Source organism: Protobothrops mucrosquamatus, unplaced genomic scaffold (genome assembly GCF_001527695.2).
Source record: "Protobothrops mucrosquamatus isolate PMUCROS unplaced genomic scaffold, P.Mucros_1.0 scaffold1363, whole genome shotgun sequence".
In the NCBI taxonomy this organism is placed as follows: domain Eukaryota; kingdom Metazoa; phylum Chordata; class Lepidosauria; order Squamata; family Viperidae; genus Protobothrops; species Protobothrops mucrosquamatus.
This window is the reverse complement of record NW_015387554.1, coordinates 41362-69046: the sequence shown is the minus strand read 5'-3', so window position 1 is coordinate 69046 and position 27685 is coordinate 41362. Positions and strand designations below refer to the sequence as shown.

The 27685-nt window shown below is 40.6% G+C and overlaps 1 protein-coding gene across 1 annotated transcript in view; it reads left to right on the top strand.

The window, feature by feature from the left end:
- Positions 1 to 25855, top strand: part of LOC107292515 — a 219424-nt gene extending 193569 nt beyond the window's left edge. Inside the window, exons 12-19 of the mRNA XM_029285170.1 lie at positions 3294 to 3315; positions 15330 to 15368; positions 18203 to 18276; positions 19494 to 19629; positions 21521 to 22424; positions 22701 to 22895; positions 24434 to 24495; positions 24976 to 25855. Coding sequence (XP_029141003.1) covers positions 3294 to 3315; positions 15330 to 15368; positions 18203 to 18276; positions 19494 to 19629; positions 21521 to 22424; positions 22701 to 22895; positions 24434 to 24495; positions 24976 to 25527 — 1984 coding nt within the window. The 3' untranslated portion in view covers positions 25528 to 25855. The remainder of the gene's footprint in view (positions 1 to 3293; positions 3316 to 15329; positions 15369 to 18202; positions 18277 to 19493; positions 19630 to 21520; positions 22425 to 22700; positions 22896 to 24433; positions 24496 to 24975) is intronic.
- The last annotated feature ends 1830 nt before the right edge of the window (positions 25856 to 27685 follow it).

Here is a 27685-nt window from a genome sequence, read left to right as displayed (position 1 = left end):
AACAAACTCCCTATTGCTGAGTGATATATCTCTTGATCACAGGTTTCACCTTTGTCCGCACTTAAACTATTATAAAAATCCATACTCATGGGTGTGGGAGCAGTATTGCAATCTTTCATATTATATTTCTCCAATAACTGCTCAATTTTTCTCCTTTGACTGAGAATATAACCACCTTTTTCATTTTTCTGTATCTCTATACCGAGATAATTTTTTTATTTCTCCCAAATTCTTTAATTGTGAAAAACCTTGTGCCACTAACCTGGCCTTATACTGTACATCATTATTTGGCAATACCTTTTTCTTATATAACTACTTACAACCTACAGCTTTGGTTCCCTGTGGCAAAGTCACTGATTTAAATACTTCATGGTCTCCCATGGATTTCATCTTGTTCAGCTTTTGGTAATGCCAACACCTCTTTATAACTTCTTGGCTCATACCACACATTGCAAACCTTTACCTTGCTGGCAGAATACCTGTCAGGCGGAATTCCTTTGTTACATCGCTCTGACCTACGTGCTCCTAACTGCTCCTGTGTCTCAAGTCTTTCTGGCTTCATGTCTTGTTCAGCCTCTCCTCCCTGAACATTGACATCTTCAATAATCATTTTTCCATCATTAGATGAGTTATTGTCACTAAACAGATCACCGTCATTAAGTGAGACATACCCAGAATTTGCATTAATTCTGTCCCAATTTTGTTCTGCAAAATTAGCAGACCTTGAAATTACAACTCTTTTACTTCCATCGCTAAAGCGATATCCTTTTGACCCTGGCTCATAGCCCACAAGCCTGAGCTTTCTTGCCTTTTGCTGTCCCTTTCTTCTGATTTCTTTTGGAATATGTACCCATGCAGTACTTCCAAAAATTCTCAAATGTGCCAGTGATGGCTTTCTCCCATATAGAATGGTTTATGGAGTATTATTAATGGAGGAACTCCACAGCCTGTTAACTATGTAATTGGCAGTCAATATGGCTTCTCCCCAATATGACCTGCTCATACCAGAATCCTCTAACAATGAATCTTTCATTGTTTGCAAAACACCATTCCTTCTTTCAGCTACACCGTTCTCTGCTGCTGAGTAAGGATTTGTANTTTCAGGTACACAAAGCACATTGGTAAACTTTGATTCCAAATATGGAATTTTTACATCGCCTCTTCCAATGACTTTTGCTTTCTGGCCATTTGCCAAAGCCACAGCTTCTTGTGCTACTGGAACAAACCTGCAAAATAATTCAGAGTCATTAACAATTGTTTGACTTGCCCCACTATCTATTAGCCACTTGTCTCTGTTATTGCTATTGCAAACCTTGGCAACACCAAAATGTTCCTTTTACAAATTAGTCTTCTTTGCATGCATAAATGTCTTTTTCTGCAAATTGTTCCTCTGCAAACAGTTTCTTTTCAGATGTGTGCTGGCTCCACATATGTAGCAATTCTTTTCTTGCAAAACTCTCTGTCTGCAAAATTTCTCTTTTGTTGCAATTTGGTCCCATCTGCTGCTTGCTTCTCCTGCTCCGGAGACTTGCAGTCTGGACCCCCTCCTCAGGAATTTCTCCTCGTGGCTACTCCTGAAATTGTGCTTTTTTTCTTCATTAAGCAAACATGCCTTTAAAGCCTCAAAATTTAAGTCTTTCTCTTCTTTGCACTCAAATATAGCAGAAACTGTGTCCCACGTTTTATCTAAACTGTTCAACACCAATAAAACCTTCTGTGACTCAGGAAATTCAATCCCACGTTGTTCTAAGTCCAAAAATAAACTTTGCATTTTATTTAAATGCTGTTCCACAGATTCACCTGGTTGCAAACAGGCTCTGTAAAGTTTTCTTGACAATTGCACTATATTGCATGCAGAAATATTCATGTGCACAGCTCTCAACTTCAGCCAAATTTCCTTTGCAGTCTTTAGATTTGCAACATTTAGAAATTGTTCATCATCTAAATTCAAGATGAGATACGCCATTGCTTTATCATGGCTTTTCTGATCAGTAGCTGCAAATACTTGTGGGGGATTTTCAACAATATACCACAACTCTTTTGCTTTCAGCAAACATTCCATCTTTGCTGCCCAGATAATGTAATTCTTTTGCCCTAAACGAGGCACAGAGCTTTCCTTAAATTCCATTACAGCCATTCTGCTAATTCTGCCTTGTTCTTATACTTCTAAACACAGGCAATTTCTTCCAGCTTCAAATTACAATGAAGTCCTTAGTAAGCTCTGGGCCCATAACCTGTTAGAGAATTTTAATTTCTCTGTTAGTAAAAATAAATCAGAAGCTCTCACAGTTGACTGCATTTAGCTGATTCAAATAAACTCTTTATATTCATATAAAAATATTTACAATACCATATATTCTTCTTCATAGAAACATAGCATAAATGAAGACTTCTTACAGCAGAGACAGACCTGAAACCTGAAACTGAAACCCAGCTTCTAACTCAATACCCTTTTGCACAGACTCAGTAGCACTTTCTTCACATTGGCTGACTGAGTTACCACATGACTCTTCCTGCTCATGAATATTCCAACAAGCCATTTATCTGAAATAGTATAGGGTCTCCTACTTGAACAGGGGTTGGACCAGAAGACCTCCAACTCTGTTATTCTGTTTAATTCAGTAGTCATAATTGAAATGTTATGTCTTTCAACATAGTTAAGTATGAGTGGTTAACATCCTTGCTCAATTGCAAATTAAATATGTGCCTGAGAGCTTTCAGGTAGACAGTATATACTGAATTGATCACAATTGTGCACCCCTATCAATCTTTTTTCCAAATATGAGGCAAGTCCTCATATAGCAGAAGTTTACTAATTTTTGGAAGTGATTTCTGGGTAACAGAAGCAGGGAGATGGGAATGAGATATAAAATATGGAGAGACAATCCAAACCACAAATAGAAACTCCATTTTTCCTTTAGTGAATTTTGGAAGGAAGGATGAAAGGGAGATGAAGAAAAGAATTGCTTTCAAGGCACCAAAGGTGCCTATATCCCATATAGCCAATATCAGATGAAATGTGTTCTCTTTAGCAAATTAGAATTCAATGTACTTTTATGTCATTATTCAAGTTCATAGTACTCCTGTGCTAGATAAATTTATGAGCTATGCATTTATTGTTGCCATAACAACCAATTCCTTTCTTTCTCATTATTTCCAGTGGATTTACCCACGAGGTTCCCACATATTATTTTTAACCTCCTTTTCTGGAACATATATTTTCATTTACAAATGTAATACAAGTAATTGAATTAATGTCACGTTTTTCTTTTCTTTTTAAATTTGTAATTCAGACGTGGATATACACAGCAAGAGGTAAGACCCACATTCCCTACATTTATTTTAGTAAAAAGTTATAATTTATAGTGGTTTCCTTCACCATAGGCTGAAGAATTTAATCCATTGAATTAAATGTTGTCAGTGAGATATATGGATGTGTATCAGTCTTCCTGAGCTTTTAGATGTAACACCTCTAGTTCCTTTTACTTTCTGTTGGTTACATACATTCCGAACTTTTAAAACACATTATTTACTATAATAAATGAGTAATTATGACTTAAGTGATTTCAGAAAAGCTGCACCAGAAAAAAAATATTTTTGCTACCCACAAATAGAGATTTTATTTCTAAAAATGTGCCTTTTCTTGTATTCTAAGTTGTATAATTTATTGATCCAGCCTTGACAGTCAAGCAATGGGCAACGAAATACCTGATGGCAGGGTCAGGGACACAGGTGCCAGGGAGGCAAAAGGTTTTTTTGACCTGAATGTAAAAAGGGACACCAGAATAAGATTCGGGGTGGAATTTCATGCTTAAAAATTGTGCTGTTTCCTGTTTTTCAAAATCAAACCTTTTTTGGTGTCTGGGGAAGGAAATTCCTGACGCCGGAGTCAGGAATGCGGGTGCCAGGGAGGGCAAAACCCTTTTTGACCCGAATGTAAGACAGATGCCAAAATGAGATTCAGGGGGAATTTCATACTTAAAAATGGTGCTGTTTCCTGTTTTTCAAAATCGAGCCTTTTTTGGTTTCTGGGGAAAGAAAGTCCTGATGCCGGGGGCAGGGATATGGGAGCCATGGAAGCCAAAAACTTTTTGACCCAAATGTAAAAACAGGTGCCGGAATGAGATTTGGGGTGAAATTTCATGCTTAAAAATGTTGCTGTTTCCTGTTTTCCAAAATTGAGCCTTTTTTTTGGTGTCTGGGGAAGGAAATTGCTGATGTCAGGGGCAGGGATGCGGGTGCCAGGAAGGCCAAAAAATTTTTTGACCCAAAAGTAAAAAACGGAAGCCGGTATGAGATTCTGCGTGGAATTTCATGCTTAAAAATGGTGCTGTTTCTTGTTTTTCAAAATCAAGTTTTTTTATGTGTCTGGAGAAGGAAATTCCTGATATCAGGGGGAGGGACATGGGTGCCAAGGAGGCCAAAAATGTTCTGACCCGAATGTTAAATCAGATGCCTGAGTGAGATTCTGGGTGGAATTTCATGCTTAAAAATGGTGCCGTTTCTGGTTTTTCGAAATTGAGCCTTTTTTGGTTCCTGGGGAAGGAAATTCCTGATGTCAGGGGCAAGAATGGCAGTGCCTAGGTGGCCAAAAAGATTTTTGACCTGAAAGTAGAAACGGACGCCGGTATGAAATTCTGGGTGCCAGGGAGGCCAAAAATGTACTTACCCGAATGTTAAATCGGATGCCAGAATGAGATTCGGGGTGGAATTTTATACTTTAAAATGGTGCTGTTTCCTGTTTTTCAAAATAGAGTCTTTTTTTGGTGTCTGGGGAAGGAAATTTTTAATGCCAGGGTCAGGGATGCGGGTGCCAGGGATGTCAAAAAAAATTTTCACCCGAATGTAAAAACGGATGCCGGTATGAGATTCTGAATGGAATTTCATGCTTAAAAATGGTGCTGTTTCTTGTTTTTCAAAATCAAGCCTTTTTTGGTGTCTGGGGAAGGAAATTCCTGATGCCAGAGGAGGGTGCTTTGGCAAAACTTTTTTGGCCCAAAAGTAAAAACGGACGCTGGTATGACATTCTGCGAGGAATTTCATGCTTAAAAATAGTGCTGGGTTGGTTTTTTTTAGAAATTGAGCTTTTTCTGGTGTCTGTGGAAGGAAATTCCTGATGCTGGGGTTAGGGATGCAGGTGCCAGGGAGGCCAAAAAGTTTTTTTCACCCGAATGTAAAAACGGATGCTGGAATGAGATTCAGGGTGGAATTTCATTCTTAAATATGGTGCTGTTTCCAGTTTTTCAAAATCGATTCTTGTTTCATGTCTGGGGAAAGAAATTCCTGATGCCAGGGTCAGGGACACGGGTGCCTGGGAGGCCAAATTTTGTTTGATCCAAATTTAAAAATGAACATCAGAATGAGATTCGGGGTGGAGTTTTATGCTTAAAAATGATGCTGTTTCCTGTTTTTCAAAATCAAGCCTTTTTTGGTGTCTGGGGAAAGAAATTCCTGATGCCGGGGTCAGGGATGCGGGTGCCAGGGAGGCCAAAAAGTTTTTTGTCCCGAATGTAAACACAGAGGCCGGAATGAGATTCTGGGTTGTATTTCATGCTTAAAAATGGTGCTGTTTTCTGTTTTTCAAAATAGAGCCTTTTTTTTGAAAAAACTTATTTAATATACAGTTAAAAACAAAAAAGATACAGTGGACATAATACAACTTCCCTGGTTTAAACAATACTATTAGTATTAACTTATGAAATAAAAAAAATTCTTTACATTATAACAAAATATGCATATAGGATCTGTGATCTTTCTAGTGAGCATTCTTTCAATCATATACATTGTGGTTAAATAGCTTTCAATTCTATCTTGTAAAGAATACTAGTATAAAGATTTCTAAACTATCAACTTATCAATCAACATTCGTCCCAGCATTCCTCCTTGACTAACCATTTATACACTCCATTCCAAATTTCGAAATAGTCTGTTTCAGTTTTATTTTTAAGCTCTAATGTTAACCTATCCATTTCCGCGCAGGATAGGATTTTATTTATTACTTCTTCTTCAGTAGGTGTTTCTTTTCTCTTCCATTTCTGACCATAGGCTAGTCTCACTGCAGTTAGAATATGCAGTACTAAATATAAAGATCCTTTGCTGGATTTCTTCTTTGTAATCCCTAATAAAAAAATTTCTGGTTTCAATTCGATTTTTTGTGATAATATCTCTTCTCCAGCATGATTGGATGGAAAATTCACCAATGGGTTATCTTAACCTTCCTGCTCCATGTGACTAAGTCTGAGTCTATAAGTATCAGTACCACACCATGTGCTCCCCAGTTTTTCGACTTAGTCTTCATGCTCCAGACTTTAAACAAAGAACTTTAAACTTTATCAACAACATATCTACAATTAAGTAAATTCAACAGAAATTAGACTTAAACAAGATAGAAATTCCCAAGGGACTACACCTGGGGAGAGGATTCCTCTGGATTCTTCTGATTGAACTCTCCCTCGGAGACAGGGAGTCCCTTTGTTCAGGAAGAGGGCCTCCGCTGCAAGGGGATTCCCTGCTCATCAGCTGCTCTCCGCATCGGAGGATTCCCCTCAACCAGAGATCAAGGAACGGTGAGTACTTTCGGACCACATGGCCATCCCCAACGCAGAGAAACCTCCCTAGCCTTCAGCGGCGTGGGGACCCCTAGGGATCTATTCCCACCCCCACCCACCCCGCCGTTTGCGGCGATCGGAAGGGCTTCCCCCAGGTCGGGAAGCCTCTGAAGAGGGGAAATTCCCTCACATAGCCTCCCTGCCGTTTATTGGCTACTGGGGACACTTCTCTCAGGCCGGGAGATCTTCGGAGAAGGGGGATTCCCCACATGTGTTCCTTGGCTTCCCTGGCATCCAGGGAGGCTTCCCCCAAGCGGGAGGCCTCCGAAGAAGGGGATTCCCCCACGCAGCCTCTCTTCCGCCTTTTAACCATCTGGAGAGGCTGCCGCAAGCAGGGAGGATTCCCCCAAGCCGGGATTCCCCCGCACAGCCTCTCTTCCGCCTCCTCGTCGCCCAGAGAGGCTGCCGCAATCAGGGAGGCTTCCCTCAAGCCAGGAGACTTCCAAAGAAGGGGATTCCCCCGCGCAACCTCTCTTCCACTTCTAATCGTCCGAAGAGGCTGCTGCAAGCAGGGAGGATTCCCCCAACCGGGATTCCCCCACGCAGCCTCTCTTCTGCCTCCTTGTCGTCTGGAGAGGCTGCCGCATGGGGATTCCCCCGCGCAGCCTCCCTGAGGCTTTCCGACAGCCAGGGAAGATTTCCCCAGGCCGGGAGGCCTCGGAAGAGGGGGATTCATCCGTGTTGCCTCCGTGAACTTTTACAAGCCAGAGAGGCTTTTCCCAGGGCGGGAGCCTCTGAGGAAGGGGAAATCTCCCGCGCAATCTCTCTGCTGCTCCCGGCAACGGAGAGGTTTTTTCTTCCGAGCAGGGAAGCTTCCAAGGGAAGGGGATTGCTCCAGCCATTCCCCTCCATCATCGCATTCTCACAAGGGGAAGAAGACGCTGGGTGGAAGGAGCGAGCTGAACAGGTCCTAGGACCAATTAATTAAGGGGCCCAAGCGCTTCCTTAGGGAACAAGGGCTCACAGCTACCATAGCTAACTCGCATTCTCCAATCTGTTGCAGCGTGCTGACTCCATCATCGTGGGGTAGGCAAGCTCGTCCATACTGGGCGCATTGCCTCACTCTAAGACCCCACTAACCCTCCCCCCCCTCCTCACCTGGGTTGAAAACTCCACTGGGCCTCTTCAGGAGAATTACAGCGCCAGAGGGGGGGGCGCTTCTCACTGATTAGAGCCCTAAGATGACGATCTGATCAACCATCATGGCAGATCCATCATCATCATCATCATCATCATCATCATCATCATCATCATCATCATCATCCACGGAGGCCCCTGCAAAGAGGAAACAGAGTAGATCCTCATCCAGGGGAAAACAACCTGCCAAGCATACTAGATCTGAGAGAGAAGCTCCTCAGCTACTGAACTCAGCCCCAGCGAGCTCAAGCTTTGAGCCTCTGTCTACGCATTGCACCCTACCCCCGGGGGCCTGGTCTCCTCCCAGGGAGGTAACTCAAGCCCAGACAACCTTGGCAGGACCAATCTCCGTGGCGCAGGGGGTAATGACACAGGGCTTAGCCCCAACGGGAGCCGCATTTGCGACCAGCACAGTCGCTCAGCCAGTGGGCCCAGAGGCCCTCCAGGCCATGATAGCCCAGGCCATGGCACAATTCATGGCCACATCCAGACCACACCAACCACAGCAAACCCCCTCACCATCATTGAGGGACAGCGGTCTGGCGGGGTCACTAGAACCAGCAGAAGAGGCACCATCCAAGTCAGAATCAACTGGATTCGACCATTCAGGCATCGTCTTGTCTGAAGAGGAGGATGCAACAGCACCAGAGCCGATTCCACCAGTGGGCCTTTTTGACCACTCACTGTTTAATATCCTATTGATAAAGGCCTGCACCACAGGCAATCTTTCCTCAGAACAGGAGACACCAGTCCCGTCTTCTTCAAACGACCCCAATCCAATTTATACAGAACCGGTGGTGACACAAAAACATATCCCTTGCCATTCTTCAGTAACACTGTACAAAAACAATGGGAGAACCTAGGCCCCATACCTAGCCTGGGGTCTGCTGAAAAGAACCTGTTCAATGTGTCCCCCACATTCGCGACACTACTAGAGGTGCCTCAGATAGATGAGCCCTTGAGTTCCCTGTTCCCAAACTCGGGCGTTGCGGGGGACATATCGGAAGCTCTTAAGGCAGAGGAAAAGAAATTCGAGACAGCCCTTAGGAAGTCTCATCAAGCAGCAGCTTGGGCAGTCAAGGCCTCCACCTCGATGTCTTTCTTTGTACGAGCTTCAGTACTCTGGCTACGTGAATTACAAGACATGGTTCCGCCAGATCAGGTCAGGATGCACCAGAACCTGGGTAAGCTGGTGGCTAAGTCGCAGTACCTAGCAGACTCCTCCCTCCATACGGCCAGATACTCCGCACAGTCCATCGCCGCAGGCATTTCTGCATGCAGATTATTGTGGCTAAAGAACTGGCGAGTGGACCTAAAGGCCAAGTGGCGGGCCGTCACCAAGCCATACAAATGAGGGCTCCTATTCGGGACGGCCCTTGACCCTTACCTTGTTGAGGGCAAAGACAAGTGCAAGTCACTAGTGAACGCGCCCAAGAAGGGAGACAAGAGACCGGGAACCAGAACCTCTCAGGCTTTTTATCATAGACAGCCCTTTCGGCCAGCCCCCAGTCGGAGCTGGGGTCAGACATCCAGCGCCCCCTACCAAAGACAAGACCGCCAGCAGAACCGTTCTTCATACGGTAACCGCCACCAAGCACAGGCAAAGCGTCCCTCAAGAGGAACTGGAGGGCGATTCACCAGGCGAGGCAAGTGATACCGCAACAGCTGACCCTATAGGGGGTAGGCTGACCCGTTATTCCAACGTATGGGCAGCCACCACCATGGACTCATGGGTATTAGACACCGTGACCCACGGGCTAATGCTGGAATTTCAATCCAGCCCAATCAATCGTTTCCGAACATGCCCCACTTCCACGAATGCAGATAAGGCAGCCCTCATGTCAGAGGCCATAGGTCACCTCCTTCAGATACAGGCTATAGAGCTGGTACCTCAGAATCAGTGGGGTCAGGGGTTCTACTCCAACCTGTTCGTCGTTCCCAAGACATCAGGGGGTTGGAGGGCAATACTGGACCTTAAGGACCTAAATTTCTTCTTAAAATACAGGAAGTTCAAGATGCAATCCCTACAGTCAATCCTGGCTGGCATCAGACAAGGGGACTTCCTTACCTCCATAGACCTGACCGAAGCATACTTACACGTTCCCATCTTAGCGGGCCACCGTAAGTTCCTTAGGTTTTGCTACAACCAGGTTCACTACCAATACAGAGCCTTACCATTCGGCCTATCCTCAGCCCCTAGAGTGTTCACCAAGATACTGGCAGCATTGGCTGCACACTTGAGACAGGTACCCATCAGAGTCCAGTGCTACTTGGACGACATATTAATTCAGTCATCCTCTGCACAGAGGGCTCAATCAGACCTCACCCTAACAATTAGTACCCTACAGGACCATGGGTTCTCTGTCAACTTTCGCAAGAGCCACATGATACCCTCAACAAGGCTCCTTCACCTAGGAGCAATAATTGATACAAGCAGCTGTACGGTCTATCTGTCACAGGATTGCCGGACCAGCATCTGGAAGGCAGTCCAGAGAATCCAGAGAACCAGAGTGACTTCCCTGGTATCATTATCGCAACTTCTGGGGAAGATGGTGTCCTGCGTACAGATCGTGCCTTGGGCCCGCCTTCATGCCCGGGAGATACAGTGGCTCCTTCTTCCGTTCCAGAGACGGCGCATCAGCGCCTCCAACCGGAAGGTTCAAGTTACGCAGGTGGCGTTGAACTCCCTTCAATGGTGGACCTCTCCAGCCTTGACGCGGGGGTCGGTGTTCAAGGAACCAACAAGAATGACCCTCACCACAGACGCCAGTCTGTTTGGCTGGGGAGCACACCTGGACTCACACTGGACACAGGGCCAGTGGTCAGAGGAGGAATTAGAGAACAACATAAACTGGCTAGAACTCAGGGCGATTCGCCTGGCCCTAAGACATTTCAGGGACACAGTAAGGGGGCAGCACATCTTAGTGCTTACCGACAACATAGCAGCCAAAGCGCACGTCAACAGACGGGGGGACAAGGTCAAGGGCACTCATGGAGGAGGCCCAATTGCTGGGGGCGTGGGCGGTACTAAATCTTGCTTCCCTCAGGGCAGAACACATATCCGGAGAGTCCAACCAGCAGGCGGACTCCCTAAGCAGAACAACGGTGGACCAGGCAGAATGGCAGCTGGACCCGCAGGTGTTCCAGGAGATCACGGACAGGTTTGGCCTTCCGATCCTAGACTTCTTTGCCTCCCCGAACAATTCCCAACTACCAAGGTTCTTTTCCAGATTCCCCTCACCGGCAGCGGAGGGAACGGATGCCCTTCGCAGTCCCTGGCCAAGGGGACTGTTGTACGCCTTCCCTCCTCTCCCACTTCTTCCAGCCACAATCCGGAAGACGCTGCAGGAACAGGCGGAGATCCTTCTGGTCGCACCCCACTGGCCCAGGCGCCCCTGGTTTGCCGATCTGACAGATCTCTCCATCGAGGCCCCGTGGCGTATTCCATCAGATCGCATCTCCCTCACGCAGGGGGAGCTTCAACATCCAGACCCTCAGTGGTTACAGTTAGCCGCTTGGCACTTGAACGCCGGGCATTGAGTCAGGACTCATATTCAACAAGGGTAATAGACATGATCCAACAATCCAGGCGACCTTCTACGAATAGAATATATGATGCAACCTGGAAGGGATTCTGCAGGTGGTGTTCAGGGCGCGGACTCAAGCCCTTAGCAGCCTCTGTACCTACGATACTGGAATTCCTAGTGGACTGGAGAGAGGTCTATCCCTGAACACCATCCGTAGACAGGTAGCAGCCCTCGCTACAGTAATCACGTGCGACAACGCTCTCCCCCTAGCGCAGCATCCCATGGTTTGCTCCTTCATCAGGGGAGCTTCCAACGCATGCCCACCGACGGTACATCGATACCCCTTGTGGGAGCTTCACCTAGTTCTAATGGCACTCGTTAAGCCACCATTCGAACACATAGACACATGTCCCGTTAGACTCCTATCACTGAAGGTGGCCTTTTTGGTCGCGATCACGTCAGCCAGAAGAATTTCTGAACTGGCGGCCCTATCGGTAAACAGGAACATGTGCGTGTTCCATACGGACAGGGTAGTACTTCAGCTGGACCCGTCCTTCTTGCCCAAGGTTAACTCCCTATACCATAGATCGCAGGAGGTGGTGCTACCGGACTTCTGTCCTAACCCATCCAATGACATTGAGAAGCAATGGAACACCCTCGACGTACGTAGGGCCCTACAATGCTACATACACCGGACAGCAGACTTCCGTAGGTCCGAGGCATTGTTCATATCCTTTCAACCTTCATCCAGAGGTCAGAAGGTCTCCTCTTCCACGATTGGCAGATGGATCAGGACCTGCATTGCCCTAGCATACCAGAACCAGTCACTGCCAACTCCCAGTCATATAACCGCTCACTCTACCCGTGGCACTGCCACCTCAGCGGCCTGGACAACTGAGGCATCCATAGAGGAGATTTGCAGGGCAGCGGCCTGGTCCTCACCCTCATCTTTTGTCCACCACTACAAGGTTGACAAGTATGCAGCAGCCGAGGCTTCATTCAGACGTAAGGTCCTGAAGCAGGCATTGGCATTAGAAGGTAGCCAGGCCCAGTCAGATTCCCTCCCTTAGGGACACAGGGCTTTGGTATGTCCCATTGGTGAATTTTCCATCCAATCATGCTGGAGAAAGGGGTTGTTTACCTGAACGCCTATTCTCAGCATGATGATGGATAATTCACCCCCACCCTAGGGACTGGAAGCCTGGGTATTATAACAAACACGTACACACGTACATATATCGCCTAGTCTCAAAACTGGGGAGCACATGGCGTGGTACTGATACTTATAGACTCAGACTTAGTCACGTGGAGCAGGAAGGTTAAGATAACCCATTGGTGAATTATCCATCATCATGCTGAGAATAGGCGTTCAGGTAAACAACGCCCTTTCCAACCAATTTTTTTATCAGATGCCAAAATTCTTGAGCTTTTGGGCATTCCCACCACATGTAGTAGTAGATCCCTGGTGATTTTCTACATTTCCAACATATCAATGAGGTTTTTTTGTCCATTTTTGCTAATCTTATGGGGGGAAGATGCCACCTATAGAAGATATTATATAGATTTTCTTTATAGGTGGTAGCTAATGTTAGCCTCCTATTCCTATCCCATAATAATTGCCAAGACAGATCGACGAAAGCGACAAGATCAAAATATAGGCAGTATGCAGAAGAACTAACAGCACTATCACTAAATGTAAACGGTTTAAACTCCCTGGCTAAGAGAAATAAAATTTTGAATAAGCTTAGTAAGAAAAACGTAGATATAATAATCTTACAAGAAACACATAAAAAGAATCAGCACCAAGATCTATTAAACTACCCCAAGTTAGGAACTAAATTTGTATCACTCTCACAGCAGAAAAAAGGAGGAATAGTGATATATGTCAAGGAAAGAATCCCAGCAAAACAAATTTATCAGGATGAAGAAGGTAGAATACTGATAATTGAAATTTCCCTGAATAAAAAAAAAGTTGCCCTGGTAGGAATCTACGCCCCCAACGAGAGACAAAGACAATTTTACAAGAAATTACATAAGATTATCGGTGATATCAAAAATGAGAATATTTGTTTAATTGATGACTTCAATGCAATTGTAGATGGAGAATTAGACTATGAAAGTGAGAATGCAAGGAAAGGAACTAGAAGAATACTGCCTGGTACTTTTTTTAAAATGGCGGAGGAACTTAACATCCAGGATAGCTGGAGGGAGAGAAATTTTTGGTCTAGAATTGATATGGTCTGGACAACGAAAGAACTAAATTCAGATGTAGAGGATGTAACAATAGATATTAATACATGGGCAGACCATAATCCTATTATAATCAAATGGAAAGGACAGAAGACAACAAGGCAATCTTAAATCAAAAAGAATTCAAATATAAGATGGAAGAACAAATGCGGATATTCTTCCAGACAAACAAGAAAGAGGAGACTAATACCCAAAATCTATGGGATACAGCCAAGGCAGTCATGAGAGGAACTGCAATTGCATACATGGCCAATGAAAATAAAAAGAAAAGGCAGTACCAAAAAAGTCTAGAGGAAGAACACAAAAAAATGGAAACAGAACTATAAAAAAACCCACAATTTAGGGATTTAAAATGACAACCTGATCTAAATAAACATAAATTGAACGTTATAGAAAAAGAAGAATTGGCACAAAAAATAAAAAGTATAAGACAAAATTTTTTTGAACAGGCAAATAAACCCGGGAGATGGTTGGCCTATAGACTGAAAAAACAAAAAGATAAAAGATGGATCAGTAAACTATGCAATGAAGCGGGGGAGATGGTACACCAGACTGAAGAAAAAAAACATTTGACGTACAAATTCTACAAAAACCTCTATAAAGACAATGAAAAGATTAGTGAGGGAAGAATACTACAATACCTTATGAATGCTGATCTGCTGAAGGTCCCGGAAGAATTCCAAAATATATTAAATAAGGACATAACACTTCAGGAAATTATAGAAGCAATTAAAAAACAAAAAAGTAATAAAACACCCGGCCCTGATGGATTACCGTATGAAATATACAAAAATCTTCAAGAACTTGTGGGCCCAACTTTATTGGATACATTTAACAAAGTATTAAAAGTAGCAAAAATCCAAAATTCATGGAAAGAAGCAACCATATGTTAATTCCTAAAGAAAACTCTGATTTAACTCTCATCAAAAAATATAGACCTATCTCTTTATTAAATACGGACTATAAGATCTTTATGACAATAATGGCAGAAAGATTAAAAAGATACTTAGTTGAATTTATCCATACTGATCAAAATAGAGCCTTTTTTTGTGTCTGAGGAAAGAAATTCTTGATGCCGGCATCAGGGATGCGGGTGCCAGGGAGCCAAAGATTTTTTTCACTCAAATGTAAAAACGGATTCTGGACTGAAATTTGGGGTGGAAATTTCATGCTTTAAAATGGTGCTGTATCCTGTTTTTCAAAATCAAGCCTTTTTTGGTGTCTGGGGAAGGAAATTCCTGATGCTGGGGGCAGGGATATGTGTTTCAGGGAGGCCAAAATTTATTTTGATCCAAATGTAAAAACAGACTCCACAATGTGATTCGGGGTGGAATTTCATACTTAAAAATGGTGCTGTTTCCTCTTTTTCAAAATCAAGTCTTTTGGGGGGCCTGGGGAAGGAAATTCCTGATCCTGGGGTTAGGGATGCGGGTGGCAGGGAGGCCAAAAGTTTTTTTTTACCCAAATGTAAAAACAGATGCTAGAATGAGATTCGGGGTGGAATTTTATACTTAAAAATGGTGCTGTTCCCTGTTTTTCAAAATCGAACCTTTTTTGGTGTCTGGGGAAGGAACTTCCTGATGCCAGGGGTAGGGACATGGGTGCCAGGGATACCAATTTTTTTTTTACCCAAATGTAAAAACAGACGCCGTAATGAGATTCGGCGTGGAATTTTATGCTGAAACCAAATGGTAGCTTTGTTGTAACCCTATAAAAGTATACTATTGTTATAATGATATCAAGATTACTTTGGAACTCTTTATTTACCTTTTGCCATTAAATCAAATTTATATTGTTTCTTTGTCAGCAACAGCAATTGCTGAGACCTTCTCTTCTCAGACCTGAGGTACCATATTCTTCCTTATTCTAAAATTTTCTAAGCTTAAATTCTAGATCCTGACAAACATTACGGAATGATTTTCGTTGTCAGAGAAATAAAAGGAAACCAATATATGATATAATTGTTTAGATGCACTGACATCTGATGCTTTGCAGTTCAGCCAGCTGACTTCAGGGCTTTTCAAGTTAATACATCTGTAACATCTGTCATAGAGTCCTTTCCCTTAGTTCAGTAACAAAGTCCAACGTAAGTTTCAAACAAATTACATCTTTGCAAAATAGATAATTATAAGTACACAACATACTTTACAGATCATATTTGATATTGTAATCCAGCAGGAAGGACAGGAAAATGGCCATATTGAAAGCCAAGCTAATTTATCAAAGCCAATATGTGCCACCAGGCAGGTTCAAAGGGTATGGCTTAAAAAACAGTCAAAATCATGGCCATGATTGCAGCTTTAACTGTATCATCACAGCTGCCATCTTGATCTTTTTTGACCGTAAATATTTTGACCTCTGGATTCCACTTAGATTAGAATCTTATAATTAGGTTCAGCCTTAAAGTCCTGAATTGTAATCACTGTTCAGTGCAGGTCAGAGATAAGAAAGATAAATTTGACCATTAAATGTAGACACCATTATCTAGGCATAAATGGCAGAAAAAAATCAAAATATTTAAACATTCAGAAGCATCTCAGGCAGATCCATCTCCAATTCACTCTAGCAGGAGAGGGTGCATATAGCAGCAGTCCCCAACTTTTACAGCTTGGAAGCCCAGTGGGGAGGGAGAGAGAATGGGCCTATGCAAGTGGCAGGCCTGTGTATGCACACATGCCTATGCGCTGGCCCGCTGCTCGTGCAAATTAAGCTGTGCACGTGTGCTCGCCGGCCTGCCACTCGCACAAGTTCGTGCTTGTATCAGCCAGACACTTGCATGGCCCAGTTCCAAACAAGCCACGGCCTTATAGTGGGCTGTAGCCTGGGGGCTGGGGACCCCTGCAGTATAGCACAATCAGAGTTGCCAGATTCTGTGATTATAGTCAATTTCAGTAAAAGTATTTCCAACCTTCCGTTGGAATTGATTTGCTTATCTGGTCTACCTAGAGGGATTGACAGCAGATCTATTAGAATTTCTCTGACAGATGATAATCCAGTATTTTTGTTTGTTTATTTTCAAGAGCTGCAGGAAAGAATTTATAACTTCATGTAGACAATCCGTTCCTCTGGCTGACAGCTCATAAAGTCAGGCAGTTGCCCTAAGCAGACCTGAGAATATTGAAATGGACTTCATTGACAAGTGTTCTGTTAGATCAGGAGGGGAGAAGTTTGTATATCATATTTGCCAGGAAAAAAAAAAGAAGGGATATTATTGGGAGAAGTAAACGCCCTTTGTTCTCTTCAGCAAACTAACTTGTGACATTTTCTTGAAGAGATTGTAAAAATGCTTACACAAAGATTTAAATTGCACATACTTGATATTATACAAACCTTCAAATTCAAGAACCCCTCATTATCCAGTCCCAGTTTCCCCAGTTTATTGTATCCATAATTACATAAAAATTATATAGTAGATCTGGGTATCCATGGTAACAAATTTCATGTACCATGATATTTGATACTTTTTTGTGTGTGTATTTCATGCATGCACATGGACTTTTTCACATGTGTAAAATACTTTTTTAGAGCATCATTATATGCAGTCTTGTTATTTGCTGTTCTTAAACCAGAACAAACATTTCACCAGGAATGAGAGGCACCCTTACAAAATTGTCAATAGATTAGAAGGGAATAAATCATATAATGAACAATAGTTGTAATTATAACAATTCTACTAAAATTATGTAATGTTTCTTACAAATAGTTTGTTCAACAGCTGTCGCATCCTGTGAATATGTTGAATTCTTATTGAATTTTGAACAATATTTTTTAAAGAAATATTTTAAATAAATATATAGCAATAAAATAAAAACAGTTGGCATAAGAAAGCAACATATTAAAAATTATGCATAAAGCACAATGATAAAATACTGTTTTTTCAGCTTTAGCATAAATGTGCACCATCAACTAGATCTTTTTTGGAATTCTAAATAGATTTGAACGCAATCTAAAAAGAATTTAAAGGTGGCATTGGCATAGAATTACTACAGTGCCAAATGTTAATTCTGAACAGAACCACAGAACTTTCAGTGCCCCTGGATCTGAGCATTAAACCTTGGTAAGGCCACACTTAGGATATTGCATCCAGTTTTGGTTGCCACAATGTAAAAAAGATGTTGTGACTCTAGAAAGAGTGCAGAGAAGAACAACAAAGATGATTAGGGACTGTAGGCTAAAACATATGAAGAACGGTTTGAGAAAATGGGGATGATGACATGATAGCAGTGTTCCAATGGGATGACACAAAGAAGAAGGGGTAAAAAACTTGAAGGCAAAAGAAGCAATTGATGGAAACTGATCAAGAAGAGAACCAACCAACCAACAATAAGGAGAAATTTCCTGGCAGTTAGAACTATTAATCAGAGGAATATTTTGCCTTAAAAAGTTATGGGTACTCCAACACTGGAGGTTTTTAAGAAGAGATTGGACAAACACTTGTCTGAAATGGTATAGGGTCTCCTGCCTGAGCAGAGGGTTGGACTAGAAGATCTCCAAGGTCCGTTCCAATTATGTTATTCTGTTCTGTTATATGAAGAAAATCATCTGGAATTGTTATTGTTATTTAATGCCTAGAGTGCAACCTAAGAAGACCAAGCAACTATGCTGCTGCCATTGTGACATATTGTACTCAAGGTTGTTTACATTTAGTAGCATGGATTTGTGTATTCCTCTGTATTGCAGGAACTTTCAATGGAATCAGGTATTGATCCTGGCCAAGAGTATTATGGGCAAGATTACTACAGTTATGAACATGGGTATGATTCATTTTTAATTATTTTTAATATGACTTCATAGATTATAAATCTCTACTGTTATTGTTTATTGGAAGCATATCATAGCTGGAATCTGAAGACTGTGCTCATGGTATTTAGCATTAGTTAATTTAAACAACTGACCTCTTTATCAGGCTTTTTTAATCATGAGAAATTAATTGAAATACCATCCCTATAACACACGGTGTATCTGGAAGACCTCAGGTTGGGAATGATTTACCTATTATTAATATCAATTGCTTGTCAAAATCCATTATGTTCTGTTCACTTTTCAATGATGTTCAAGAATGAAACCAGATAGAGAGGTAGTTAAAGTTTATTACAATCATAGGCTAGCATCAATGAGTAGGTAGGCAATTAGATTGGAAGGTTTGTGGATTATTGTTGTGTTTTTGGATTTAATTGCATAACAGGTCTTCAGTTGGTAAATCAAATAGGCAACAAAGAAATTCTTTATTAGATACAGTATGATATAATGCATATACATTTTATCTTAGGATAGCAATAGCACTTAGACTTATATACAGCACTCTCTGAGTCAGCATATTGCCCCCAACAATCTGGCTTCTCATTTTACTGACCTAAGAAGGATGGAAGGCTGAGTCAATCTTGAACCAGTCAGCCACTTTAATCACTGTGCCACTATAGCTCCAAAGGATGGTGGTGGGACCATTTTTATCTCTACATCATGGAACCTAAAGCAAAGCATGCTCACTTGAAAATAACTTAAAATTCTTAAGAATTTGTTCAAACAGGAATATGTAGATTTTCTCTGTAGGTATGTTACGTAGGAACTCTTCCTATCCTATTGCAGTAGAAGTAATGTTATAGCCACAGATCTGACCATATTTTAATAAAATGAGAATATCTAGTACATTTTGGTCAAATAGCTATGTCATAAACTGGAATTAATGATGTTCTGTTTCTCAGAAATGGGATGTTATAGTATTTCTTACTAATCATGCCTCCTTTTGCACTTATAATTATTACTTTTTATTACTTTTGAGGGGTTTTGTTTATATCTGTGAAGGTAGAATGTGGACACATCTCTCAAGGGTAAGTCTAGAAGCAATTAGGTTTTTCATTGGGCAAGGGATGGAGAAACCCAAAGTGATGGAATAAATTTTAAAAAATGTAGTAGAGCAGTAATTGAATTGTATAAAAACATGGAAGGTGTCTGTACCTGGTTTTTCCACCAGGTACGAATTGCCTCAATACGGAAGTCGGCGGCGCTTGTTATCTCCTTCTGGGATGTACGATGAGTATGGAGAAGTGGTTGTGGAGAGTGATAGTGGATATTATTATAGTCCACAGGGGACTTCTACAGAAGCAGAGGTAGGTTTGATGCTATTCCAAAATTCACTTGAATTCATTATTCTGGTATGCTAAAATTCTAATATTCTGTGTGTGCAATAGATTATCTGGTTTTGTATTCAAAAACCTTTAAGAATGGTAAAAGAAATAAATGGAAAGAAATTCAGAGAAGAGAGGGTCAGTGTCTCTTACTTGCATATCCTTAGAAAGAGGCATGTTTGAAACCATAGTACTGGTAGAGCTGTCTAAAACCAGACAGACATTGCTTAATTTAATTTAATTTTAATTTTGCTCAATTTTGTCTTTCCATAGCTGCTTGCCAGCTAACTTCCCACACTGACCTCATCCCATTTTCATAAAGAAAGTTCTTGCCATCTTCCTCTTCATCCAGAAAATCTTTTCTGAGACCAAGATAAAGTGATGCAGGGAAATGCACAATTGAAAAGTGCAAAAGTACAACCAAAGGGACAATTTTCTCCAAAAACTTACCCTTCTGTTCATTTATCTTAGGACCCTTTCCATATCACTTTCCATGCTTGGGTTTTTTTGCCAATTAAAAAAATGTAGGAAAAAAATAGAAATTGGTAGTCAATATATTTATAAATAAGGGCTGCGGAACTAACAAGTTCATGAAGTCAGAATTAAAGTGCAACATAAATATTTGAAAAGTTCAAATATACACAGGTGGATTATATAGGGCTTAAAACACTATAAAAGTAACCTCAGGAATTTTAATCAACAAAACTTTGAAACCATCAGTTCATTGCTATTTCTTAAGTGGATAATCTGTCATTTTATCTGCCTTTGGAATAATAACCAGCTGACATTATCTTAAAGCTAAGGATTAGTTAGTTGATTTATTACAGGGGTCTTCAAACTTGGCCCTTTTATGACTTGTGGACTTCAGCTCCTAGAATTCCTCAACCAGCACAAGTCATAAAAGGGCCAAGTTTGAAGACTCCTGATTTATTATTTCTGTAGCAGCATTCATAGAACATAGAATAACAGAGTTGGAAAGGACCTTGGAGGTTATCTAGATTCTTACCCTCTGAGCACTAGGGAGACCTACTTGCATCTATAGAATGACTGAAATGCATATTAATAAATATGAGTACTACTTGTAAAGAAATAAATACATCTTCTTTATCACTGAACTTGCCATATCAGCAACTCTTCCTTACTGTCTTCAAGATGTTTAGTATTGGTATGGTTAATATACAACAGCCAATAACTCATGAAAAGTAGCATATATTACACTTTCATTCTGCTAAACAGCCACACCATATTTATAGTTATATATAGGCCTAAGACCAGACTTTATTTCTTTTTTTAAAATATGGTTTTGACATCTCCTATTCTTGTTCAGATCTCTAGTACCCCCTAGTGGTCCAAGTAATAATAAAAAATGTTTATCGTTAAAGAAATATAATTTCATTTTTTCAGCTAACAAATGAATATCTAAAATCTTTTGCAAAATATCAGGTTGATATATGAGATATCAAATTAAAAGGGAGTGATCTCTGCTAACCCCCAACATTTTGTGGAACATGTAAAATTTAACACAAAATGCCCAAAAGCTAGAGTTTCTTTTAGGAAAATAGTTATTGCCAATATTCTTTGAATACACAGATATTCAGAACTTTTTAAAAGAAAAATAATCATGCTTTTTGGGAGAAATGTTGATTATCACTCAGGGTTTTAAAAAGTGCTACACAGACATTCAAGATTCAAGTTTCCTAAGATGCTATAAAAATTAGGATCCACCTGTCTATTTTGATTCTAGATAAGTGCTGGATATTAATTACTCCATTTTTTTTACATCTGTGTATTCTATAGTATCAAGTTTCATTCCAGAAAGTTTTCAAAAATTGTGCTAAAAGGGATATATAAATTTCCTTTATGTAATTAACAGGGAACAAGTCAAGTTGGAAGAGCTGTAATCCAGAAACCAGGTTCTCAATTAGCTCTTAGTAGTAAAGGTAAAGAGAAGACTGTAAGAGAAAGTCCAGTCCAGAAAAGAAGAAAACTAAGACCAGTGATGCAGCTGGGCCGAATAGCAGTTAGTGCTCATAGGCCAGCAACAACTGAAGCAGCACCATCCCCATGGAAAAAAGCCAAGATATTTCCAATGATGCTACAAAAAGGAGGAGGTAAAGATTCAGATTATGTCAAGCTGATGGCAGCACAGCAGGCAGATGGAGAAGACAGTAAGAAATCAGCAGGTGATGGACCATCTTCAAAAAAGCTTGGCCGTAAATTTAAACGTGCTAGTATTTTGAAGAAAGGTCAGGAGCATGGTACCTCTGAGGAAGTAAGTGAATCTGAATCTAAGTCTGGAATCTCAATTAGTGTCACAGCAGAAAGTGAATCTGAAGTTAGTGATTATGGAAAAAAGAAAGAAATGACATCATCTTCTAAAACAACATCATCTTCTATGACAACATCATCTACTAAGTCAACATCCTCCTCTTCCTCCTCCTCCTCCTCCTCCTCCTCATCATCATCATCAGAAAGTAGTTCTTTGACATCTCAATCAGATAAAGATTATTTGAAAGTTACCCTAGATCAAGATGAAGCTACTGAAAGCACGGTGGATTCTGATGAAGAACATTCAGATTCATCTGGCTCCTCCTCAAGCAGCGACTCAGAAGACGGAACAATCAATTCTCAGCGCAAAGTTTCTGACCTTGTGAAAGATGATACAGAGTCAAATATCTCATCATTGATGCAAAGTTCCATCAGCAGTGAAGTTACTACAAGGTCAAGGAAGGATGAGACTTCTGGGTCCAGTTTCAAAACACGTTCTAGAGCTGGAAGTGAGTTAGATAATGCAATATCTGAAATATCTGAAGCCACAGAAGAATCACCTTCCATTGTAGAAGAGGAGGAAGAAAAAGGAGAAGAGTGGGAAGAAAGAGAAGAGGAAGAAGGAGAAGAGGAAGAGGAAGGAGGAGAGGGAAAGGAAGAAGAAGATGTAGAGGAAGAGGGAGAGGGAGAAGGAGAAGAGGAAGAAGAAGAGGAGGAGCAGGAGGAATCAAGTGACCATGAAGCCACGTTCAACAGTGAAAACATTACTTCCAGCCAACAAACAGGGAGCAGTGAAGAAGAGAGTGATGGACATGCTACTGAAAAGGAGAAAAGCACTATCAAGAAACCAGCATCAGTAACAGTTTCCAAAGAAGACATGAAAAGTGAAAATATAAAGAAAAGAGTCCCTGAAGAGTATTTAGGTGAATCAGACCATGATACCAAAGATGTTCCCGATACTACAGAATCAGACATTCCTAGTGATTTGACATCCTTTTAAAAGAAAAGTGAGACTATGGTTAGAAAGTTTGCAGTGAAGTGGATTTTTTTTAATTTGTTTGCTGTGCACTGTGTGTATTGCTTTTTGCCAATGAGAAAGCGTTACTATGGAAATCTCACAGAACAAACTAGACAGACAAAATATGGAAGATAGTCATACTTTTGCAGAAGTGCTACATGTACTAATCAGAAAAGGTCAAGAGGCCTAAAGAATTAAATATTAAATCTCTCGGTGCTATGACAAAGCATTCTATTAAAAGCCGTTTCAGGCAATATAAATCACCATGTAATACTTTCTGGTTAACCTGTTTATTCAGGAGTAGAGATGCTTGAAGTGTTGTGAACTGCTGTGATCCTTCTTTCCAGTAATGGTTTATTCACACAAGCAAGTTTTCCCTTGACACTGCAATCGTCAAGAAAACCCATGTGAATTAATTATGCACTGAAACATATGTACATTACTATAATGCACAGTTTGTGGGTTTTTTCCTAAGAGTGCCTGCATATCTTTAAAAAGCAATTCTATTTATAACCATTTTTCTCACTTTAACATTGTTTGCAAATAATCTATCTCTTTATTCCTTATGCTGATAGTTTTGTTCTTTTGTGTGGAAATTAATTTTTAAGGAGATTGATGCTTTTGCTTCCTTTTTGCTGGTGCCAGTTATAAGGATGATATAAACTCGCATTGGACTTTTTAGATAAAATATGAATATTTAAATTTAAATTTTAAATAATAATTTAAATGATGAGATACATATTCATATTAGATCCTTGGTGGACAGTCTTTTTTCTAACCATTTCCATACCTTCCACTTCCTTGAAGAATAAAAATTATTCTTTCATTTGTTACAATGAACCATGATAAGAAGAAATATCAAGCACTTTTCATAAATCATTGAATGACTTATTCTGGAAGAAAGCTATTATTTTTAAAATACTAACCTTATTATTAGCACGAGTACCACCTCTATTGCTAAGTCCTATACATTTGTCAGTATTTTTTATTTTATGTTATAGTTGAATTATTTCATAATAAGGCTTTCATGTATGAACTTTAAATAACTCTTCATTATCTGTTCACGGAGAGATGTGCATAAAATTATGATTATGCCTATCCCAGTATGACTTCTAGTTTTTTCTAGTTTCTTCTAGTTTTTTTTAGCTACTGGTTCACTTGAACAAATTTCAGGAACTGAATTGATGCTGTCTGAGAGATCCCTCCATAGAGTAATAATATGCAGAATCACCTATAGCTATTTTACATTGTATAGGACATGTCTGGAGATACTTACAGATGTAGCTCATCTCTTCCCCAAGAGATATCTTCATATGATTGAAACAGAGATGCAGGCATAGACACAGATATGCTTGTCATTCTTTTGTATGTTCAATATTTCTCCATAAATATGACCTCAAGCATGATTTGTTCTCCACAAAAGTCCTAAAAGTAGACTCACTTAAACAAATGAGCCAAAAACATACTGAAATATTGCAGAAATATTGAAAATTCAAACAGGTTTACATACTTTTAAGCACTGCTTTGGATATAACGTTGGTACCAACGATATTTCTTCCCAAGTTAGAATATTTTAGCTAATATAGATTCAAGACTAACTTCAAGTGTACTAATTTAAGATCGTTTTCAGTATGCTACTTAAATGTCATGATAGGGTGAATATCATTTACTCTCTTACCCTTTACAAATTGCACAACAACATTTTCACTGTGTCCTGCTTTCCACATGCTTGAAAAATAAACTTCCTGCATGCTACAAACCAGAGAGGAGAAGATGGGTAAAGGGATTATTGTTTCATAGATATTCTCTCGATACAGTATTTTTAAAAGTTATTGTTTTACATGTGCTTACCTTCCATTTCAAAGAGCATGGCATGAGAAACTAGTGTAAATTGATGCATTAATCAGGGGGACTATGTATTATAAATCTTATTTCTATGCTTAGGATTTTTTTTTTTTTAGTAGAGACAGAAAAGCAGTGTTCTGCATTAAAAATAAACTAGGAGATACTTAAATATTTTCTCTCTTTTTGTTGTCCTCCAGTGGGCCAAAAAGAAAAGGATCAAGTTGGTCCTTGATCCTGAATATGAGAGCAGCTCCACTGGAGAGGACAGTGCCCTGGAAAGCCAGAGGAATCGTCTCAGCAATCCCAATATTCCAGCCAATGTCAACGGCAATATATACATAGCCCAAAATGGGTCAGTTATCAGAACACGTCGAAGTTGCCTTTCAAACAATTTGAAGGTCACATCTCCTGCCAGATTGGGAAAACAATTCAAGAAGCTTGATAAGTTAGGTGTAACACACGAGGAAAACATCCCACTGAACACATTTCCCACGGGGGCATCATCTAACGATAAACTGAACACCAGACCCTGTAATGTTTCCTTTGCTGCCTCTGCAGTAGACACTGACAACATAGCAACAAAAGCAGCAGGGAGCAGATTTAAAAGCACAGACCAGCAAGAGTCCATCATTGGTAATGAAGGTATCAAAGAGTCTTCGGACTTGCCCGGTGATCACGCACAGTCAGAAGATGAAGAACTCTGGATGGGCCCTTGGAACAACCTTCACATACCAATGACAAAACTGTGACCTCTCTTTTTTCACTTTAATTTTTATCCCCATTTATAATAATTATAATGATAACAATAAAACCACTTTTTATCGTCACCAAGGAAAACCGTACAAACTTTGTAATTGTGCACATGAGTTGTATACTTCAAACAAAATGCTTTAAAGTAAAAGGAAAACAAAGACAAAACAAACAACAAAAAATCAGAAAATTTGCACTCACGTTTGTACTAATTAATTTTTCTTCCCACAAGTCTTTTTTCTGATGGGCTCCAAATTCACTGAACAAATTCTCATTAAAATGGACTCATTTGTTGGCTTCAGAGTTATTGCCTAATAATAACAACCATAAAACTATTACTGAAATGTTTTATTGTTCAGTGTTTATAACCTAAAAGGCAACCATCACATATTTCAATGATTTGTCTGTTAAGACCCAGAAGAAGTTTTATTTCACAACATATAAACATGCATCATATTGACCTAATAATAGTCACATATTCTCTATATTCTAAGTTGTTTTCAGATAATGCCATGATTCTTTCTTTGGCTATATTCTGTACCAGCTAGACTCACATTGGTCATTCCAAGGTCAGTTTCAGCCTTGTAGGGGTTTATTCCTTCTTTGAACAATTCTTTATAACAAATTACAACTGCCTTTGAAATTCATTATATTCCTTTCAATGTGCCTTATATCTAATCAGAATGTATTCAAGAATGTAGCCATCAGCTGATTCTATACCTTTTTCTGAGCCATTTCTTCTACAAGCAATATTCCATCTCCTCCAGGTGATTTTGTCCAAATTCATGTTGAATCATGTTTCTTCATATGTGACAGATAGTTGTGATCATTCATCTCAAGATCCTTTCCAGTTTAGAACATAGTTTTGTTTTTAAATACTCTGCAAAGGGAAATCAGATGGTATATGCATGTAGTTCCATTCAGCTGGGGGGAAAGCACTTTGATTTTTTTATTTTAGGAAATTAATACTTTGCACAAAAAGTTTCCATTGTTACTATCAATATCATTTTAGGACCACTTTCCAGGAAAAAATCAGTATGATGAGAATGAGGCTTGGGTGGATTCTTGTAAAGTTGAGCATATACTGATGCAGCTGTGAAAATTGCTTCATTATGCTTTGAGCACATAACCTATCTGCCTGTAAGTCCATTTTAGATTTAAATGATGTCTAAAATTAGCAGGACCAGTGATAGGAAGCTAACAAGACATAAAGAAATTTGAAAAGCCATGAATAGCTACGAAACTCCATGCTATTGAATAGACTGTCTTGACTTGTAAGCCAAACCATTGTATGCTGATATCAGTGCATTAAAAAATCTGCACCATTTGACCCACTGTACATTCTCAACAGGTTTTTCCTGTGTCATGACCTGTTAGAAGATTCCACTTCCTGCAGTAAAACTTTCTTATTCTATAGGATTACTGTTGTGTCCTGGGCCTGATGAGGCAACTCAGCAGGCCCAGAAATGTTGCAAATGGTCCCGGGCAACCTAAAAGCTACCCGGGACCAGACTGGCTGGCGCCGGACTTCTGCGCATGCGCAAGGCGCAAAGAAAGAAGGATTCCTATTGGCTGGACTGCCTGGGGGTTGGAAAACTATAAAAGGCCTGTGTGCCTGTCTGCAGATTGCTTGGAGTAGAGTTAAGGAGAAATAAAAGAAGTTTGGTTCTACTATGTGTCGTGCTTCAATGCCTTGAATCCCGAAACACAAAAGTGGTGACGAAGGTGGGATTGCTGCAAGGAAAAAGGCAGTAAGAAGAGGATAAGCCTCATCTGAAGAGCCTGAAGCCTGGGAATCGGCGTCCAGCTCTGCACTCACCTGCCAGTACAGCATCGCTGGAGGTCAGCTTGGCAAACGGGCCCTTCCCCTTCAATGAAGGCTTGCAGCGAGGCATTCGAAGCAGAAGATGTCAAAGATTGGATGTCTGTCCGAGTTCGACATCTCTCACCCGGAGCGCTGGAACTCCTATGTGGCCCGAGTGGAAAATTACCTAAGGGTTAACCAGGTTCGGGAAGACGGCTTGAAAGCGGCAACCCTGCTGTGCGTCTGCAGTCAGGACACTTTTGATGTAGCCGAGAACCTGGTAGCCCTGGCACCATTGGAGTCTGTCACCTATACAGACCTAAAAATCATGCTGAAGGATCACTTCAACCCCA